Source organism: Narcine bancroftii, chromosome 2 (assembly GCF_036971445.1).
Source record: "Narcine bancroftii isolate sNarBan1 chromosome 2, sNarBan1.hap1, whole genome shotgun sequence".
NCBI classification, from domain to species: domain Eukaryota; kingdom Metazoa; phylum Chordata; class Chondrichthyes; order Torpediniformes; family Narcinidae; genus Narcine; species Narcine bancroftii.
In genome coordinates, this window is record NC_091470.1 from 371,355,224 (window position 1) to 371,373,463 (window position 18,240).

At 59.0% G+C, this 18,240-nt stretch overlaps 1 protein-coding gene across 6 annotated transcripts in view; it reads left to right on the forward strand.

Annotated features, from left to right (window-relative positions):
- Positions 1–7,853: 7,853 nt before the first annotated feature.
- The window catches only part of ankrd29 (ankyrin repeat domain 29), a 45,714-nt gene continuing 35,327 nt past the window's right edge, over positions 7,854–18,240 (forward strand). For 4 of the 6 annotated variants that reach the window (XR_011352599.1, XR_011352600.1, XM_069922608.1 and 1 more), the window contains exon 1: positions 7,902–7,961. Coding sequence is in view for 3 of the 6 variants with exons in the window: in XM_069922608.1 (XP_069778709.1) it covers positions 7,950–7,961 (12 nt within the window). In the remaining 3 variants the exon portion in view is untranslated. Of the gene's footprint in view, positions 7,873–7,901; positions 7,962–14,657; positions 16,443–18,240 lie in introns of those variants that run through there. The other 2 variants (XM_069922604.1, XM_069922605.1) reach the window with 2 other exon arrangements.

Here is an 18,240-nt window from a genome sequence, read left to right on the forward strand (position 1 = left end):
TTCACTGGTATCAAGCAATTCTTCTACTGTGCACAGAATTTAACATTTATGAATTTTCACCAAACTCTGGTGCTTAAAGGTAATTGGTTACTGCTCAGGAAGGTCTTGTTGGTTTCAGAGAGAGATTCATTGCTCATTGGACACACACACAAACTGATTTACTTCCATCAGTCACTTCAGTGTCTTGCCAAAGAAACTTCCTCCATCAGGGTTTTCCAAATGATAACCTCTTCTTCCAGGTCACCACAGAGTTCCTCTTGTTTCCCTTATTTCAGGTGAAATACTCTAGCCAGCCATTTCTTCTTGTAAGGACCACAGGGTTTTCAACAGGCTGAACTCCGAGCTCACAAGCCATCTTCCAAAATGGGGTTTTCCACAAGCTTCCAAAAGCCACTGCAGAAATCAGTTCTCTCTCTCTCCCTCTCTCTCTATTAGAGAAAATCTGTTTGGTCTTTTCTCTCTCTTTGCTTGCAAAACCATATGACCTTCTTGTCGGGCTCCAGACCCAGTCTTTGAAATATCTTATCAGCCTCTGGGTGTGGACTGTTTCATTTGCACTTGCTTTTGAAGTTCCTTAGCAAAGCATTTCCAAAATAGTTTATATTGTCTTTACAAAGGCTCTCAGTGCCTCAATGTCTCACTTTTAGCAAAGCTCTTGGATTTTAAATGAGATAAGTTTTGTGAAGTGCTTGTTTTTTTTGTGACCTACACTAAACCCCCACAATCTATCTCCTTTAAAAACATATTTATATATAATATACCCGTCACACATCCAGCTACATTAAAAGTATTTTTGGAGAACAGTTGACCTAGATTCTTTGTGCAAGACCGTTTGCAGATTCACTTCCTCCAATTAAGGAAGATCATCAAGTGAGAGCGGAAAGTTCCTCAACAAGAACAAAAAAGGGAAATGTTGCAAATACAGCTTACACCAAAGAGAGTCATGCCAATGCAATCTCTACATAATCAACATAAGTTACAGAGAGGTCCAGAGGACCAGAGTGAAACAATTATAATTGATGATGCTCAAGTAAATGCTGAACTGGAGGCAGTGGAAGACCTTTTCCATGAACTTTGTAATTTTTTTCCTTGGGGAGCAGATGTTTTCTTTCTTTCCATAATCATTATGAGCCATATTGTAGCAAGAGCCACAACCAGCATAGTAGAGGGGATTAGTGCTGTTCTTTTTTTATACAGGATTTTTGGGAGGTTTATTTTTTTCATTTGGAAGTAATTGTAATTTTTGAAATGTTACTTTTCAATTTCTCTTTTTTCTTTATCATTTTGCTTTGGGACAGAGATGAACACAGGAGTCGGTTTGATTTGATGGAAGAGACCTGGGAGAACAGGACTGAAAGAGAGTTGGAATTAAGATTATGGCTGGGAATAATACATTAAATTTTCTTAGTTTTAATGTTAATGGGGTGAACAGTGAAATTAAAAGGAGAAAAGTATTAGCATATATGAAAAAATGAAGATAGATATTGCAATTTGCAAGAGACACATTTAACTGAGAAAGAACATTTAAAATTAAAAAGGGAATAGGTTGGTCAAGTGGCAGCTTCATCTTTTAATTCTAAAACAAGAGGAGTAGCATTTAAAAAATGTTACCAGTGAAAATTCAACATGGAATACTGTGTGCACTTTTGGGCCCCCTATCTTTGAAAGGATGTGATGTTGTTGAAGAGGGTGTAGAGGAGAAGGAAATGGAGATGCTGCAGAGACACTTAGATAAATTAGGATAATGGACAAACAAAAAAAACAAACTTGTACCATGTTAGAAAGGGTTCAATTGTACGCTTTAGTAGAAGGAAGAAAAGGGCATTATTACTTAGATGGGGAGAAAATTAAATATTTGGAGGTGCAAAGGGACTTGGGAGTTCTGGTGCAGGATCCCCTAAAAATTAACCTTCAGGTTGAGTTGGTGATGAAGAAGGTCAATGCAACGTTGGCATTCATATCTAGAGGAATAGGATACAAGAGCAGGGATGTGATGTTGAGGCTTTATAAGACACTGGTGTGGCCTCACTTGGAGCACAGGGTACAGTTTGGACTCCTGACTTAAGAAAGGATGTCCTGGCATTGGAGAGGGCTCAGAGAAGATTCACAAGAACGATTGCTAGAATGAAGGAACGTTTAATGGTTCTTGGACTGTACTCCTTGGAGTTCAGAAGAATGAAGGGGGACTTCATAGAAGTATTTTGAATGTTGAAAGACCTGGGCAGAGTAGTCGTGGCAAAGTTGTTTCCCACAGCAGAGGAGTCAAGGTCAAGGGGGCACAACTTCAAGATTGAAGGGTGTCCATTTAAAACAGAGATGGGGAGGAATTTCTTCAGCCAGAGAGCAGGAAACTTTGGAATTTCCTACCACAGGCGGCTGTGGAGGCCAGGTCCTTGGGTGTATTTAAGGCAGTGATTGATAAGGATCTGAATAGTCAGGTTATCAAAGGTTATGGAGAGAAGGCAGAGGAGTGGGGCTGAGTAGGAGAAGGGATCAGCTCATGATGGAATAGTGGAGCAGACTTGATGAGCCTGAATTATCTTAAGGTATTACTCAATGCCCCACCCAATGAAGGAAAGTATATCAGCCGCATTCTTTACCGCCCTATCTGCGTGTGTGGTGACTTTCATGGCTCTGTGGACCTGAACATCTGAATTCCTCTGCACATCAATGCACTGAAGAGTCCTGCCATTGACTGCATACATTCCCTTTACATTTGACCTCCCAAAATGCAACACCTCACACTTGTCCAGATTAAACATCTGCCATGTCTGCCTGTAGTATCCTGTTGGAAATATGGACAGAGAAAAGGCACATGGAGTTTAATCCAAAAAGCATGATATATTGTGAAGCCACAGGTAAAAGGAAGGTATCCAGTGAGGACTGAGAGTACAAAAGGTCCTGAGGAACATTAATGTACAGAGGGATTCTGGGGTGCAGTGCTGAGCTTCCTGAAAGTGGCCACACAAGTGGATCAGGTGATAAAGAAGGTGTACAATATCAAATTTTACAGTTCAATTTACTGCCAGAGTACATACATGACTTCACATACAACCCTGAGATTCTTTTACCTGAGGTCCAGGAAGAATTTCTAATTACCTGTAATTGTAAAATGTACTCAAAAAGAAAAAAATGCAAATAAAGGAAAGAAATTTAAACAAATTGTCTATGTAAACACAGAAATAAATGAGTCTCTGATTGAATTTGTCTAGGACAAGAGGCCACAATTTCAAGATAAAACGGCATCAATTTAAAACAGAAATGCAGAGAAATTTCTTTAGCCAAAGGGCATTGAGTCTGTAGGCAATTTCAGATCGGGCCTCTGCCTGGAGACCAGCTACAGGGAGGATCCAAAATCTTGAACTTACCATTCTGACTGCAGCCCAAAAAGACTGCTGCAGTGTCCCATTCAAAGGAGAGGTGCCTCATAGCACCCTCTGCGTCCCCGTGAAGGTGGACCACCTGGTGCTGTTGCGCCACCTGTCATAAATACGCAGAACAATGGCCATTTTCCCTACCCACAATCCCCCACACAGCTGAAACCATTCTATGGTTCCCAGAACAATTCCAGCTGCATGGGGGATTAGGGTCGGGAATACACCCATTGGTCTGCCACGTTTTGAGCCACAGAGAGCAGCCCTGAAGCGGCCCGGAGTGACTGTCCCAGCCCACACCAGCCGCCCCCTGATGGCCCCCGCTGCCCCAATGGTCCCTGCTGCCCTGAATGCTCCCGCTGCCCCGCCAGTCCCCGTTGCCCCAACTGCCCAAATTGCACCTGGTGCCCCAATGGTCCCCGCTGCCCCAACTGCTCCCACTGCCCCACCAGTCCCTGCTACCCCTACTGCTCCCGCTGCCCCAACAGTCCCAACTGCCCCACCGGACCCCACTGATAGCTCCCGCTGCCCCAACTGACAGCCCCTACTGCCCCAAGGCCTCTCCACCACCTTTGACTTGGAGGTAGAGGAATGAGTGGGGAGATTGGTCGCAGGCTGATGGTATCATCAGCACGTCCCCAAACAGCTGCCTAGTGCAGCTGCCAATTCAGATCGATCGGCGGAGGGCTGTACTGCGGAGATTATCCCTCTCGCAGAGGGTTGGATTCTGCGTCTCGGAGACCGCCTCCGCACATGCAGAGGTAGGTCATTATGTGTTTTGGTGGAATTTCTCTTGCCTTTACATCCTGACTTTTGGGCTACCTGAAATGGCCTTGTGGAGCCTGTTGCCACAGGCAGCAGTGGAAGCTAAGTCTTTGGGTGTGTTAGACAGAAATTGACAGGTGATTAGTCAGGTTATGGGGAGTGGGGCTGAGTGATAAGGATCAGCTCATGACTAAATGGCAGAGCAGACCTCACAGGCCAATTGGCCTACACCTGCTCTTATATCTTGTGATCTTGTTGAGGAGTCTGATGGTAGCAGTTATTCCTGTACCTGGTGGTGCAGGTCTTGTGACGCCTATACTTGTTTCCTGATGGCAGCAGCAAGAACAGAGCATGTGCTGGGTGATGTGGATCCTTGATGATTGCTGCTGCTCTCCAATGGCAGCGTTCAATGAAGATGTTCTGGATGGTGGAGGTTTTGCCTGTGACTGGGCTGTATCTACTACAATATGCTAGGCTTTCTGCTCAGAGGTATTGGTGCCCCCCCCCCCCCCCCCATACCAGGCTGTGGTGCAGCCTGTCAGCACACTTTCCACTGCGATCTGTAGAAGTTTTCCAAGGTTTCTGATGTCATACCATGAGGTGTAGAATTCAAAGTTATGAAGTCATATTACAGCTGAATAAAACTTTGGTTAGGCCACGTATGAAGTATTGTGTGTAGTACAGGTTGCCACGTTATAGGAAGGATATGGAGACTTTGGAAAGGGTGCAGAACTATCAGTTTTGACTGATCATTTCCCCCCACACATGATGCCTTACCCATTGAGTCCTTGCAGCAACTGGAGGAATTCTGCAGATTTAGAGATGTTGCCGAGATTAGAGGAAATGAGCTATGGGGAGAGCTTGGACAAACTTGAATTGTTTTTTCTGGAGCATCAGAGGCTGAGGCAGAGACCTAATAGAGGTTTATAAAATGACATGAGCATAGATTGTGAGGGACAATCAAAATCTTTTCCCCAGGTTGGAAATGTGACCAGACTGTCACAGGGCACCAGAGAGCATCCCCTATTGAGAAGAAGCAGAGGAGACAACACTACAGACATGGACCAGCATGGAGCTCAGTGGCTGAAGGACTCACACAGGCCGCGAGCAACTTGTGGGCGAGGGATCTGCATGGACTGCTGGAGACTGGCTTATGGGAACCAGGTATCGGAGTTAGGATATGAGAAGGTGATGAAGGCAAGAAGGGCTCCCAAAGGGCCTTGGGTGCTGATTGTGTCGGAGTTTTAGATCTGGAGCTTGGGTTACCAATGAATCGAACAGGAGTCTTTGCAGCTGCAGAGGCGGCGGGTGCGCTGGAGGCAAATCCATGTGCACTCAGTGACTCTGAAGGAATTGTTAATTGTTTCTCTTTTTCTTGTATGTAAGGGCTGTCAGGCAATGCTCTATGCCTGCTTTAAGGCAGGCAAAAGATTATTTCATCTAATATTATGTTCTGCACTATTGCATGACAATAAAGGAATCTTGAACCTCTTGAATTAACATGTACCTAAGCAAGGGGACTGGACCCACTGTAATTCACCTATTGTTTACAATCGCTCCACAGAGGACACAATATCACTGGCCCTCCACTCAGCTCTGGTTCACCTCAAAAACAGCAATTCACATATATGGCTACTCTTCATCGACTACAGTTCAGCCTTCATCACCATCATTCCCTCAATGCAGGTCAACTAGCTCCAAACCCGAAGCCCCTGCTCCCCACTCTGCATCCAGATCCTCGACTTCCTCATTGGAAGACCACAGTCAGTATGAAATTGAAGCAACGTCTCCTCCTCACTGAATATCAACACTGCGCACCTCAAGGATGCGTGCTTAGCCCACTGCTCTACTCATTATACACCCGTGACTGTGTGGCCAGGCACAATTCCAATGCTATCCACAAATTTGCCGTTGACAAGAAGGTTATTGGCAGAATCACATACGGCAGTGATGATCAGCTCGTTAGGTGATTTCCACAACGACCTTACACTCATGAACAAAACCAAGATGATTTGTGCTCTTCAGGAGGAAGTCAGGAGAACATGATCCAGTCCTCATCGAGGGTTCAGCAGTGGAGAGGGTTAAGAACTTCAAATCCTGGGTGTCAACATCTCGAGGATCTGTCAAGGAGCCTCCACGTCGATGCAATCACGAAGAAGGCCCGCCAGCGGCTAGACTTTGTGAGATGTTTGAGGAGATTCGGTACGTCACCGAAGACTCTGTATCGTGGAGAGCAGCACTGTCTGGCGAGGAGGCGCCAACTCTCAGGACATGAATAAACTCCAGAGGGTCAACTCGGCCTCCGCCATCACGGGCCCCAGACTTCACTCCATCGAGGACGTCGACATGAGGCGGGGTCTTTCAAAGCAGCCTCCCTCCTCAGAGACCCCCACCCCCCAGCCAGGGCCCTCTTCACTCTGCTACCATCAGGACAAGGGTCCAGGAGCTTGAAGACCAGGATCCAGCGACACAAGACGGCTCTTCCCCTCCGCCATCAGATTTCTGGAGGATAAGTCGACCCTTCATGGATTATTTGTCTCTTTACTCTGTGAAGCTGCCGCAAATCAACAAATTTCCAGACTTTTCCATGACAATAAATCCTGGTTAGAGGGCCCTTGGTCTGAAGGGGCTGGTGGAGGGGGCCACGTGGTGAATAGCATCCGCTGCAACTGTACTATAACACACAGATGCCGAAGGCCTGTTTCCCCACTCACATCGCAGGGCGCCCGACCCGTTCTTGCGCTGACGGGGAGGGCGGCGACGTTGGCCTGCAGGCGTCCGGACGAGGACGGAAGGAGCGAGCCGGCGGGAACGCGCGCGGGGGCTGCTGGGAGGTGAGAACGGAAGGAGCGAGCCGGCGGGAACGCGCGCGGGGGCTGCTGGAGGTGAGAACGGGAAGGAGCGAGCCGGCGGGAACGCGCGCGGGGGCTGCTGGGAGGTGAGAACGGGAAGGAGCGAGCCGGCGGAAACGCGCGCGGGGGCTGCTGGAGGTGCGGACGGGAAGGAGCGAGCACGGCGGAACGCGCGCGGGGGCTGCTGGGAGGTGAGAACGGGAAGGAGCGAGCCGGCGGAAACGCGCGCGGGGGCTGCTGGGAGTGCGGACGGGAAGGAGCGAGCCGGCGGGAACGCGCGCGGGGGCTGCTGGGAGGTGAGAACGGGAAGGGAGCGAGCCGGCGGGAACGCGCGCGGGGCGGCTGGGAGGGTGCGGACGGGAAGGAGCGAGGCCGGCGGGAACGCACGCGGGGGCTGCTGGGAGGTGCGGACGGGAAGGAGCGAGCCGGCGGGAACGCGCGTGGGGGTTGCTGGGAGGTGAGAACGGGAAGGAGCGAGCCGCGGAACGCGCGTGGGGGGTTGCTGGAGGTGAGAACGGGAAGGAGCGAGCCGGCGGAAACGCGCGCGGGGGGCTGCTGGGAGGTGCGGACGGGAAGGAGCGAGCCGGCGGGAACGCGCGCGGGGGGCTGCTGGAGGGTGAGAACGGGAAGGAGCGAGCCGGCGGAAACGCGCGCGGGGGGCTGCTGGGAGGTGCGGACGGGAAGGAGCGAGCCGGCGGAACGCGCGCGGGGGCTGCTGGGAGGTGAGAACGGAAGGAGCGAGCCGGCGGGAACGCGCGCGGGGGGCTGCTGGGAGGTGCGGACGGGAAGGAGCGAGCCGGCGGGAACGCACGCGGGGGGCTGCTGGAGGTGCGGGACGGAAGGAGCGAGCCGGCGGGAACGCGCGTGGGGGTTGCTGGGAGGTGAGAACGGAAGGAGCGAGCCGCGGGAACGCGCGTGGGGGTTGCTGGAGGTGCTCCTGTCGGCGGGTTGCTGCAGGATGTCCTTCAAGGTAACGCTCCTGGTTCGGGCCTTCGGTGGGGGCGGGGTCGTGGATGGCGGAGCCCCCTCTCTCCCTCCCTCCCTCTCCCTCCCTCCCCTTCCCCTCCCTCCCTCCCTCCCCTTCCCCTCCCTCCCCTTCCCCTCCCTCCCCTTCCCCTCCCTCCCCTTCCCCTCCCTCCCCTTCCCCTCCCTCCCCTTCCCCTCCCTCCCCTTCCCCTCCCTCCCCTTCCCCTCCCTCCCCTTCCCCTCCCTCCCCTTCCCCTCCCTCCCCTTCCCCTCCCTCCCCTTCCCCTCCCTCCCCTTCCCCTCCCTCCCCCTCCCCTCCTCCCCCTCCCCTCCCTCCCCCTCCCCTCCCTCCCCCTCCCCTCCCTCCCCCTCCCCTCCCTCCCCTCCCCTCCCTCCCCTTCCCCTCCCTCCCCTTCCCCTCCCTCCCTCCCCTTCCCCTCCCTCCCTCCCTCCCCTTCCCTCTCCCTCCCCTTCCCCTCCCTCCCCTTCCCCTCCCTCCCCTTCCCCTCCCTCCCCTTCCCCTCCCTCCCCTTCCCCTCCCTCCCCTTCCCTCCCTCCCCTTCCCCTCCCTCCCCTTCCCCTCCTCCCCTTCCCCTCCCTCCCCTTCCCCTCCCTCCCCTTCCCCTCCCTCCCCTTCCCCTCCCTCCCTCCCCTTCCCCTCCCCTCCCCTTCCCCTCCCTCCCCTTCCCCTCCCTCCCCTTCCCCTCCCTCCCCTTCCCCTCCCTCCCCTTCCCCTCCCTCCCCTTCCCCTCCCTCCCCTTCCCCTCCCTCCCTTCCCCTCCCTCCCCTTCCCCTCCCTCCCCTTCCCCTCCTTCCCCTTCCCCTCCCTCCCCTTCCCTCCTCCTCCCTTCCCCTCCCTCCCTCCTTCCCCTCCCTCCCCCTTCCCCTCCCTCCCTCCTTCCCCTCCCTCCCCCTTCCCCTCCCTCCCCCTTCCCCTCCCTCCCCCTTCCCCTCCCTCCCCCTTCCCCTCCCTCCTCCCATCCCCTCCCTCCCCCCTTCCCCTCCCTCCCCCCTTCCCCTCCCTCCCCCCTTCCCCACCCTCCCCCCTTCCCCTCCCTCCCCCCTTCCCCTCCCTCCCCCCTTCCCCTCCCTCCCCCCTTCCCCTCCCTCCCCCCTTCCCCTCCCTCCCCCCTTCCCCTCCCTCCCCCCTTCCCCTCCCTCCCCCCTTCCCCTCCCTCCCCCCTTCCCCTCCCTCCCCCCCTTCCCCTCCCTCCCCCCTTCCCCTCCCTCCTCCCCTTCCCCTCCCGCCCTTCCCTCTCCCTTCCCCTCCCCTCCCTCCTCCCCTTCCCCTCCCTCCCTCCCCTTCCCCTCCCTCCCTCCCCTTCCCCTCCCTCCCTCCCCTTCCCCTCCCTCCCTCCCCTTCCCCTCCCTCCCTCCCCTTCCCTCCCTCCCTCCCCTTCCCCTCCCTCCCTCCCCTTCCCCTCCCTCCCTCTCCCTTCCCCTCCCTCCCTCCCCTTCCCCTCCCTCCCTCCCCTTCCCCTCCCTCCCTCCCCTTCCCCTCCCTCCCTCCCCTTCCCCTCCCTCCCTCCCCTTCCCCTCCCTCCCTCCCCTTCCCCTCCCTCCCTCCCCTTCCCCTCCCTCCCTCCCCTTCCCCTCCCTCCCTCCCCTTCCCCTCCCTCCCTCCCCTTCCCCTCTCCCTCCCCTTCCCCTCCCTCCCTCCCCTTCCCCTCCCTCCCTCCCCTTCCCCTCCCTCCCTCCCCTTCCCCTCCCTCCCTCCCCTTCCCCTCCCTCCCTCCCCTTCCCCTCCCTCCCTCCCCTTCCCCTCCCTCCCTCCCCTTCCCCTCCCTCCCTCCCCTTCCCCTCCCTCCCTCCCCTTCCCCTCCCTCCCTCCCCTTCCCCTCCCTCCCTCCCCTTCCCCTCCCTCCCTCCCCTTCCCCTCCCTCCCTCCCCTTCCCCTCCCTCCCTCCCCTTCCCCTCCCTCCCTCCCCTTCCCCTCCCTCCCTCCCCTTCCCCTCCCTCCCTCCCCTTCCCCTCCCTCCCTCCCCTTCCCCTCCCTCCCTCCCCTTCCCCTCCCTCCCTCCCTTCCCCTCCTCCCTCCCCTTCCCCTCCTCCCTCCCCTTCCCCTCCCTCCCTCCCCTTCCCCTCCCTCCCTCCCCTTCCCCTCCCTCCCTCCCCTTCCCTCCCTCCCTCCTCCCTTCCCCTCCCTCCCTCCCCTTCCCCTCCCTCCCTCCCCTTCCCCTCCCTCCCTCCCCTTCCCCTCCCTCCCTCCCCTTCCCCTCCCTCCCTCCCCTTCCCCTCCCTCCCTCCCTTCCCCTCCCTCCCTCCCTGTCCCCTCCCGCCCTCCCCTTCCCCTCCCTCCCTCCCCTTCCCCTCCCTCCCTCCCCTTCCCCTCCCTCCCTCCCCTTCCCCTCCCTCCCTCCCCTTCCCCTCCCTCCCTCCCCTTCCCCTCCCTCCCTCCCCTTCCGCTCCCTCCCTCCCCTTCCCCTCCCTCCCTCCCCTTCCCCTCCCTCCCTCCCCTTCCCCTCCCTCCTCCCCTTCCCCTCCCTCCCTCCCCTTCCCCTCCCTCCCCTTCCCCCCTGTCCCCTCCCTCCCCTTCCCCTCCCTCCCTCCCGCTTCCCCTCCCTCCCCCTCCCTCCCCCGTCCCTCCTCCCCTCCCCCCTTCCCCTCCCTCCCGCCCTTCCCCTCCCTCCCCTTCCCTCCCTCCCCCCTTCCCCTCCCTCCCTCCCCTTCCCCTCCCTCCCCCTTCCCCTCCCTCCCCCCTTCCCCTCCCCCCCCCTTCCCCTCCCTCCCCCTTCCCCTCCCTCCCCTTCCCCTCCCTCCCCCTTCCCCTCCCTCCCCCCTTCCCCTCCCTCCCCCCATCCCCTCCCTCCCCCCATCCCCTCCCTCCCCCCTTCCCCTCCCTCCCCCCTTCCCTCCCTCCCCCCTTCCCCTCCCTCCCCCCTTCCCCTCCCTCCCCCCTTCCCCTCCCTCCCCCCTTCCCCTCCCTCCCCCCTTCCCCTCCCTCCCCCCTTCCCCTCCCTCCCCCCCTTCCCCTCCCTCCCCCCTTCCCCTCCCTCCCCCCTTCCCCTCCCTCCCCCCTTCCCCTCCCTCCCCCCTTCCCCTCCCTCCCCCCTTCCCCTCCTCCCCCCTTCCCCCTCCCTCCCCCCCTTCCCCTCCCTCCCCCCTTCCCCTCCCTCCCTCCTTCCCCTCCCTCCCCCCTTCCCCTCCCTCCCCCCTTCCCCTCCCTCCCCCCCTCCCCCCTCCCCCCTTCCCCTCCCCTCCCCTTCCCCTCCCTCCCCCCTCCCCTTCCCCTCCCTCCCCCCTCCCCTTCCCCTCCCTCCCCCCTCCCCTTCCCCTCCCTCCCCCCTCCCCTTCCCCTCCCTCCCCCCTCCCCTTCCCCTCCCTCCCCCCTCCCCTTCCCCTCCCTCCCCCCGTCCCCTTCCCCTCCCTCCCCTTCCCCTTCCCCTCCCTCCCCTTCCCCTTCCCTCCCTCCCCTTCCCCCTTCCCCTCCCTCCCTCCCTCCCCTTCCCCTCCCTCCCTCCCTCCCCTTCCCCTCCCTCCCTCCCTCCCCTTCCCCTCCCTCCCTCCCTCCCCTTCCCCTCCCTCCCTCCCTCCCCTTCCCCTCCCTCCCTCCCTCCCCTTCCCCTCCCTCCCTCCCTCCCCTTCCCCTCCCTCCCTCCCTCCCCTTCCCTCCCTCCCTCCCTCCCCTTCCCCTCCCTCCCTCCCTCCCCTTCCCCTCCCTCCCTCCCTCCCCTTCCCCTCCCTCCCGCCCTCCCCTTCCCCTCCCTCCCTCCCTCCCCTTCCCCTCCCTCCCTCCCTCCCCTTCCCCTCCCTCCCCCTCCTCCCATCCCCCCCCTCCCCCTCCTCCCCCCCTCCCCCCTCCTCCCCCCCTCCCCTTCCCCCTCCCCCTCCCCCCCTCCCTCTCCTTCCCCCCTCCCCTCCCCTCCCTCCCCCCTCCCCTTCCCCTCCCTCCCTCCCCTTCCCCTCCCTCCCTCCCCTTCCCCTCCTCCCTCCCCTTCCCCTCCCTCCCCCCCTTCCCCTCCCTCCCTCCCCTTCCCCTCCCTCCCTCCCCTTCCCCTCCCTCCCTCCCCTCCCTCCCTCCCCTTCCCCTCCCTCCCTCCCCTTCCCCTCCCTCCCTCCCCTTCCCCTCCTCCCTCCCCTTCCCCTCCCTCCCTCCCCTTCCCCTCCCTCCCTCCCCTTCCCCTCCCTCCCTCCCCTTCCCCTCCCTCCCTCCCCTTCCCCTCCCTCCCTCCCCTTCCCCTCCCTCCCTCCCCCTTCCCCTCCCTCCCTCCCCTTCCCCTCCCTCCCTCCCCTTCCCCTCCCTCCCCTTCCCCTCCCTCCCCTTCCCCTCCCTCCCCCCCTTCCCCTCCCTCCCTCCCCTTCCCCTCCCTCCCCCCTCCCCCTCCTCCCTCCCTCCCCTTCCCCCTCCTTCCCCCCTTCCCCTCCCTCCCCCCTTCCCCTCCCTCCCCCTTCCCCTCCCTCCCCCCCTTCCCCTCCCTCCCCCCCTTCTCCTCCCTCCCCCCCTTCCCCTCCCTCCCCCCCCTTCCCTTCCCCCCCCTTCCCTTCCCCCCCCCTTCCCTTCCCCCTCCCTCTCCCTTCCCCCTCCCTCCTTCCCCCCTCCCTCCTTCCCCCCTCCCTCCTTCCCCCCTCCCTCCTTCCCCCTCCCTCCCCTCCCCCTCCCTCCCTCCCCTCCTCCCTCCCCCCCCTCCCTCCCTCCCTCCCCTTCCCCCCTTCCCCCCTTCCTCCCTCCCTCCCCTTCCCCCTCCCTTCCTCCCTCCCTCCCCATCCCCCTCACTCCCTCCCCTCCCCTTCCCCCCTCACTCCCTCCCTCCCCTTCCTCCCTCCCTCCCCTTCCCCCCTTCCTCCCTCCCTCCCTCCCCTTCCCCCTCCCTTCCTCCTCCCTCCCCATCCCCCTCACTCCCTCCCTCCCCTTCCCCTCACTCCCTCCCTCCCCTTCCTCCCTCCCTCCCCTTCCCCCCTTCCTCCCTCCCTCCCTCCCCTTCCCCCACTCCCTACCTCCCTCCCTCCCCTTCCCCCCCTCCCTCCCTCCCTCCCCCGGGCTGTGGACGGGACCTCCCCTTCCCCTCCCTCCCTCCCTCCCCTTCCCCCCTCCTTCCCCTCGCTCCCCTTCCCCCTCCCTCCCCTCGCTCCCCTCCCCCCCCTCCCCTCGCTCCCTTCCCCCCTCCCTCGCTCCCCTTCCCCCCCTCCCTCCCTTCTCCCCCCTTCCCTCCCTCCCCTTCCCCCTCCCTCCCCCTCCCTCCCTCCCTCTCATCCCCCCTCCCTCCCTCCCTCCCCTCCCCCCTTCCTCCCTCCCTCCCCTTCCTCCCTCCCTCCCCTTCCCCCCCTCCCTCCCTCCCTCCCTCCCCTTCCCCCCCTCCCTCCCTCCCTCCCTCCCCTTCCCCCCCTCCCTCCCTCCCTCCCTCCCCTTCCCCCCCTCCCTCCCTCCCTCCCTCCCCTTCCCCCCCTCCCTCCCTCCCTCCCTCCCCCGGGCTGTGGACGGGACCTCCCCTTCCCCTCCCTCCCTACCCTTCCCCCCTCCCTCCCCTCGCTCCCCTTCCCCCCTCCCCCCTCGCTCCCCTTCCCCCCCTCCCTCCCCTTCTCCCTCTCCCCCTCCTTCCCCCCTCCCCTTCCCCCCTCCTTCCCCCCCTCCTTCCCCCCCCTCCCTCCCCCTTCCCCCTCCCTCCCCCCCTCCCTCCCTCTCATCCCCCCCTCCCTCCCCGCCCTCCCTGCCCTCCCCCCCTCCCTCCCTGCCCTCCCTCCCTGCCCTCCCCCCCTCCCTCCCTGCCCTCCCCCCCCTCCCTGCCCTCCCCCTCTCCCTGCCCTCCCCTTCCCCCCTCCCTCCCCCTTCCCCCCTCACTCCCCTTCACCCCCCTCCCTCCCCTTCCCCCTCCCTCCCCCTCCCTCCCTCCCCTTCCCCTCCTCCCTCCCTCCCCCCTCCCATCCCCCCTCCCTCCCCCCTCCCTCCCCTTCCCCCCTCCTTCCCCTTCCCCCCTCCCTCCCTCCCCTTCCCCCCTCCCTCCCTCCCCTTCCCCCTCCCTCCCTCCCTCCCCATCCCCCCTCCCTCCCTCCCCTTCCCCCCTCCCTCCCTCCCCTTCCCCCCTCTCTCCCTTCCCCCCTCCCCCTCCCCCCCTCTCCCTCCTCCCTCCCTCCCCTCCTCCCTCCCTCCCTCCCCTCCTCCGGGCTGTGGACTGGACCTCCCTCCCTCCCTCCCCGGCTGTGGACGGGACCTCCCTCCCTCCCTCCCTCCCCCGGGCTGTGGACGGGACCTCCCTCCCCCGGGCTGTGGACGGGACCTCCCTCCCTCCCACCCCCGGGCTGTGGACGGGACCTCCCTCCCTCCCTCCCCCGGGCTGTGGACGGGGACCCTCCCTCCCTCCCTCCCCCGGGCTGTGGACGGGACCTCCCTCCCTCCCTCCCCCGGCTGTGGACGGGACCTCCCTCCCTCCCTCCCTCCCCCGGGCTGTGGACGTCCGGGCTGTGGACGGGACCTCCCTCCCTCCCTCCCCCGGGCTGTGGACGGGACCTCCCTCCCTCCCTCCCCCGGGCTGTGGACGGGACCTCCCTCCCCCGGGCTGTGGACGGGACCTCCCTCCCTCCCTCCCCCGGGCTGTGGACGGGACCTCCCTCCCTCCCTCCCCCGGGCTGTGGACGGGACCTCCCTCCCTCCCTCTCCCGGGCTGTGGACGGGACCTCCCTCCCTCCCTCCCCCGGGCTGTGGACGGGACCTCCTTCCCTCCCTCCCCCGGGCTGTGGACGGGACCTCCCTCCCTCCCTCCCTCCCTCGCTCGGGCTGTGGACGGGACCTCCCTCCCTCCTTCCCCCCAGGCTGCGGATGGTACCCCTGGGCTGTTGGAGACGAGGACTAGGGCACAGGCCCTTTTGACCAAGGAGCTGTTCTGGATTTGTTCACTTGCCTGCAATTGGCCCATCTCCCTCTGTAAAATTTTCCAAATTCCTTTGAATGTTGAAATCGTTCTATCTTTACAGCTTCTACTGGCAGCTCCTTCCAGATACTGACCATCCTCTGAGTGACAGGTCCCTCACAAAGCTCATCTCTTTTTACCTTAAATCTATGTCCTCTGGATCTAGAGAGTAGGCAAGGTGAAAAATCTCACACGAGGGATATGGTACATGAATGAGCTGCTGGAGGTAGTGATGGAGATGGGGTACAATTGCAATGCTTAAAAGACTTTTAGATGGGTGCACAAATGGCAGTTTAGAGCAGCCATTCTTCTCTACCTTTTTTGGCTATGGTCCTCTTAGGACTCTGCTCAGAGTTTATGGACCCCTTCCCTGTGAAGCAGTCAAGTATAATCAGTTCTTCTGTATCTCTCCTGCCTCCCCCCCCCAACCCCATACACCTTGGGACCCCCTTGTGAGAGGGATGCCAGGTTCAAGGATTGATCCTGCTCAGTGTGTGGAGAACACCAGAGGGATCTGAGACTGCTGTGCAACATCCGCTCACGATCCAATCTGCTTTGTTAGCTGTGTGGAAGCGGTTCAATTGCATCAGCAACTGAGATAGCAATGAACCTTCCAGTCCCTGAAATCTGCATCTCTGGACTCCAGACCAGGTGGCAGGATGCAAGCTTCCAAAACAAGTTGTCTTTCCCATCTGTGTCTGGTGAAGTCCCTGCTTCATACGCGATGGGAACTTCCATTCCATTGAGATATGAGTGATTCTCAGTAACAAACAATCTGCTCCTGGTTCTGATACCTGGTTGCCATAAGCCAGTGTCTGGCAGCCTATGTGGGTCCCTCAGCTGCTGAGCCCATGAGGATAGGGTGTGAGGGTTGGACGGGGAAATGCACAGGAGCCTGCTGGAGGAACTCAGAGGGTTCAACAGCTTCTGTGAGAGAGAAGGAATGGTTGACTTTTTAAACCAAACCCCTTTATTAAGATAGTGACGCTGATGGAGAGCCGCCTTAGCAGACCCCCAGGGAGCAGAGATGCAGCACTCCTGTGGGGTCCAGCTGCCCACTCGACTATTGGATCCCCATGGGCTTTGAATAGTCTGTTGAGGGAGCCGACAGTGGTTTTAGTTGAAATCCGCAAACTGTGACCAAGATGGGGCCAATTGATCAGCAGCAGGCTGCAGACTCTGGGAAGCGGAGGACTAGAGCAGAGGACCAGAGGACAGGAAGATCGTGCATTGTCTTGAGAGGGAGGAGATGACCCGCGGGGATGGTGACCATTGGCAGCGAACCAGTCAGGGGGTTTTGCAGTCGAGGGACTAGGGCATGTGGTGACTCGAGGCGAGGAACCCGTGAAAGCTGTGGGCTGCTGGAGACTGGCTCAAACTGGCTGAGAAGTACCAGGTATCGGAACCGAGATGTGAGGAGATGCCGATGGTGCTGGAGAGTCCTTGACTGTGTCAGAGGTTCGGATCTGGAGCCTGAGTCGCCAATGATCTTTGTGGCTGCGGGAACTGCGAAGGCGCTGGAGGCGATTCTGTGGCTACTCGGTGTCTCTGAGGAGACTCTTTTGCTTCTCTCTCTCGGTCTGTAAGAAGCACTTGGGCAATTCCTGTTGGTGGTGTATTTATCTACCTTGCACCAGGCAAATGTAATTGCATGTAATATGACATTTTATTACTATGACAAGAAATTGAACCTTGAATCTTTATTGAGAATCAGTCCTGAAAAAAAAAGTTTGGGCTTAAAATGTCAAGCACTGTTTTTCTCCCACTGCTGTGCTTGACCCACTGAGATCCCCTAGTGGATTATGTTTAGTTCAGGAGGCAGTAGGGGAATGGTGGAACAGGGAGGGTGAAGGATGTCAGGCAGAAGCAGTTGATTGGCAGATGCCAGATAGGGGGAGCTCGAGAAACCACAACCAGGTGGAAGATGAGTCGCACAGGATGGAGTGAATGAGTAGAAGGTGGTGGAATCTGCTGGGAACAGATAGAGGTATGATGAGAGCTGCAGGGAAGAGCTAATAGGTGAGGACATCTCGAAGAGGGTGATGGGTGGGGGGCAAGGAGTAAGAATGGAAGGAGAGTGGATGGATATTGGAGCAGAAGCAGGCAATTCATCCATCAAGACCACTCTGCCTTTCCTTCGTGAGCTGATCCATTCTCCTACTCAGTCCCACTTCCCTACCATCTCCCATAACCTTTAATATCTGACTATTTTGATAGGAGCGCCTCCCAGCATCCCCCACGCGCGTTCCCCGCTGGCTCGCTCCTTCCCGTCCGCACCCTGTCGTAAATACACCCAACGACCTGCCCTCCACAGCTACCTGTGGAAATCAATTCCAGAGGATCACCACTCTCTGGCTAAAGAAATTTGTGTAGGCTGCCCGGGTGATACAAGAACTCTGAGCAGGAGTTGGCATCTGCTTGTCGAACCTGTTTCACCATTCAATAAGACTCAGCTCCATTTCTTGGACCCTTCTAACTCTTTTCCCGATCATTGGTCTGTTCTCGTAACCAAGGTATTCTGATCTTCCACCAAAGGCACTGATTCTCATCACATTACCATCAGTAGCTCACATTCCATCTCACTCAACCTCCCCCGCAGCCCTAAATCCTCTCTCCAACAGTAGGATAGCGGAGCAGAGCCAGGCGCAGGAGATGTGCAACCAGCAGCCAAGGGTGTAGAGCAGCAGGCAGGAAACACAGGAGTTGCTGTCTCTGATCTGCTCGTCTCCAGAACTACCAACTGCTGGGAGCCTTCCTTAACACAGAGAGCTGCTTCTCCCACAGGTGGAACATGTCACAGAGATAGCATGGAAACAGACCCTTTGGCCCAACTCCTCCATGCTTACCAATTTGCCCTTCTGAGCTCAACCCACGCCTCCATTTAACCCATATCCCGCAACTTCTCACATCCATGCATCTGTCTAAATGTCTATCAAACACTTAATTGCCCTTTCTCTGCCACTTCCTCTGGCAACTCGTTCTGTTTACCCACCACCCTCTGTGTTGAGAAAGTGTCCCTTTTAACTATTTTTCCTCTCACAAATCAATGCCTCGAGTTTCTGATTCTCGACCTTGGGAAAAAGACTGAATATTTACTTAAGCTACACCACTTGTGAATCTATATGCCTCTATAAGCTCACCCCTCAGCCTCTGCACTCCAGAGGGAAAAGTTCTAAATTCAAGTTTATTGTCAGATGGACCAAGATGCAGTGATAGAGGTTGTTTTGTGAGCAGACCAGTTAGATATTTCATACATAGTACAAGTAAGACACAGTACAGAAGTGCAGTTACAGGGTGAGATCAGTTGGGAGAGAGCGAAGGCAGCAGAATTTTACAATTTTGGGGTTCATTCAGGAGTCCGATAACAGCAGGAAAGAAACTGTCCTTGTATCTGTGGGGGGGTGGGGTGTTGATCTCACACTCATGAATCTTGTTCCTGAC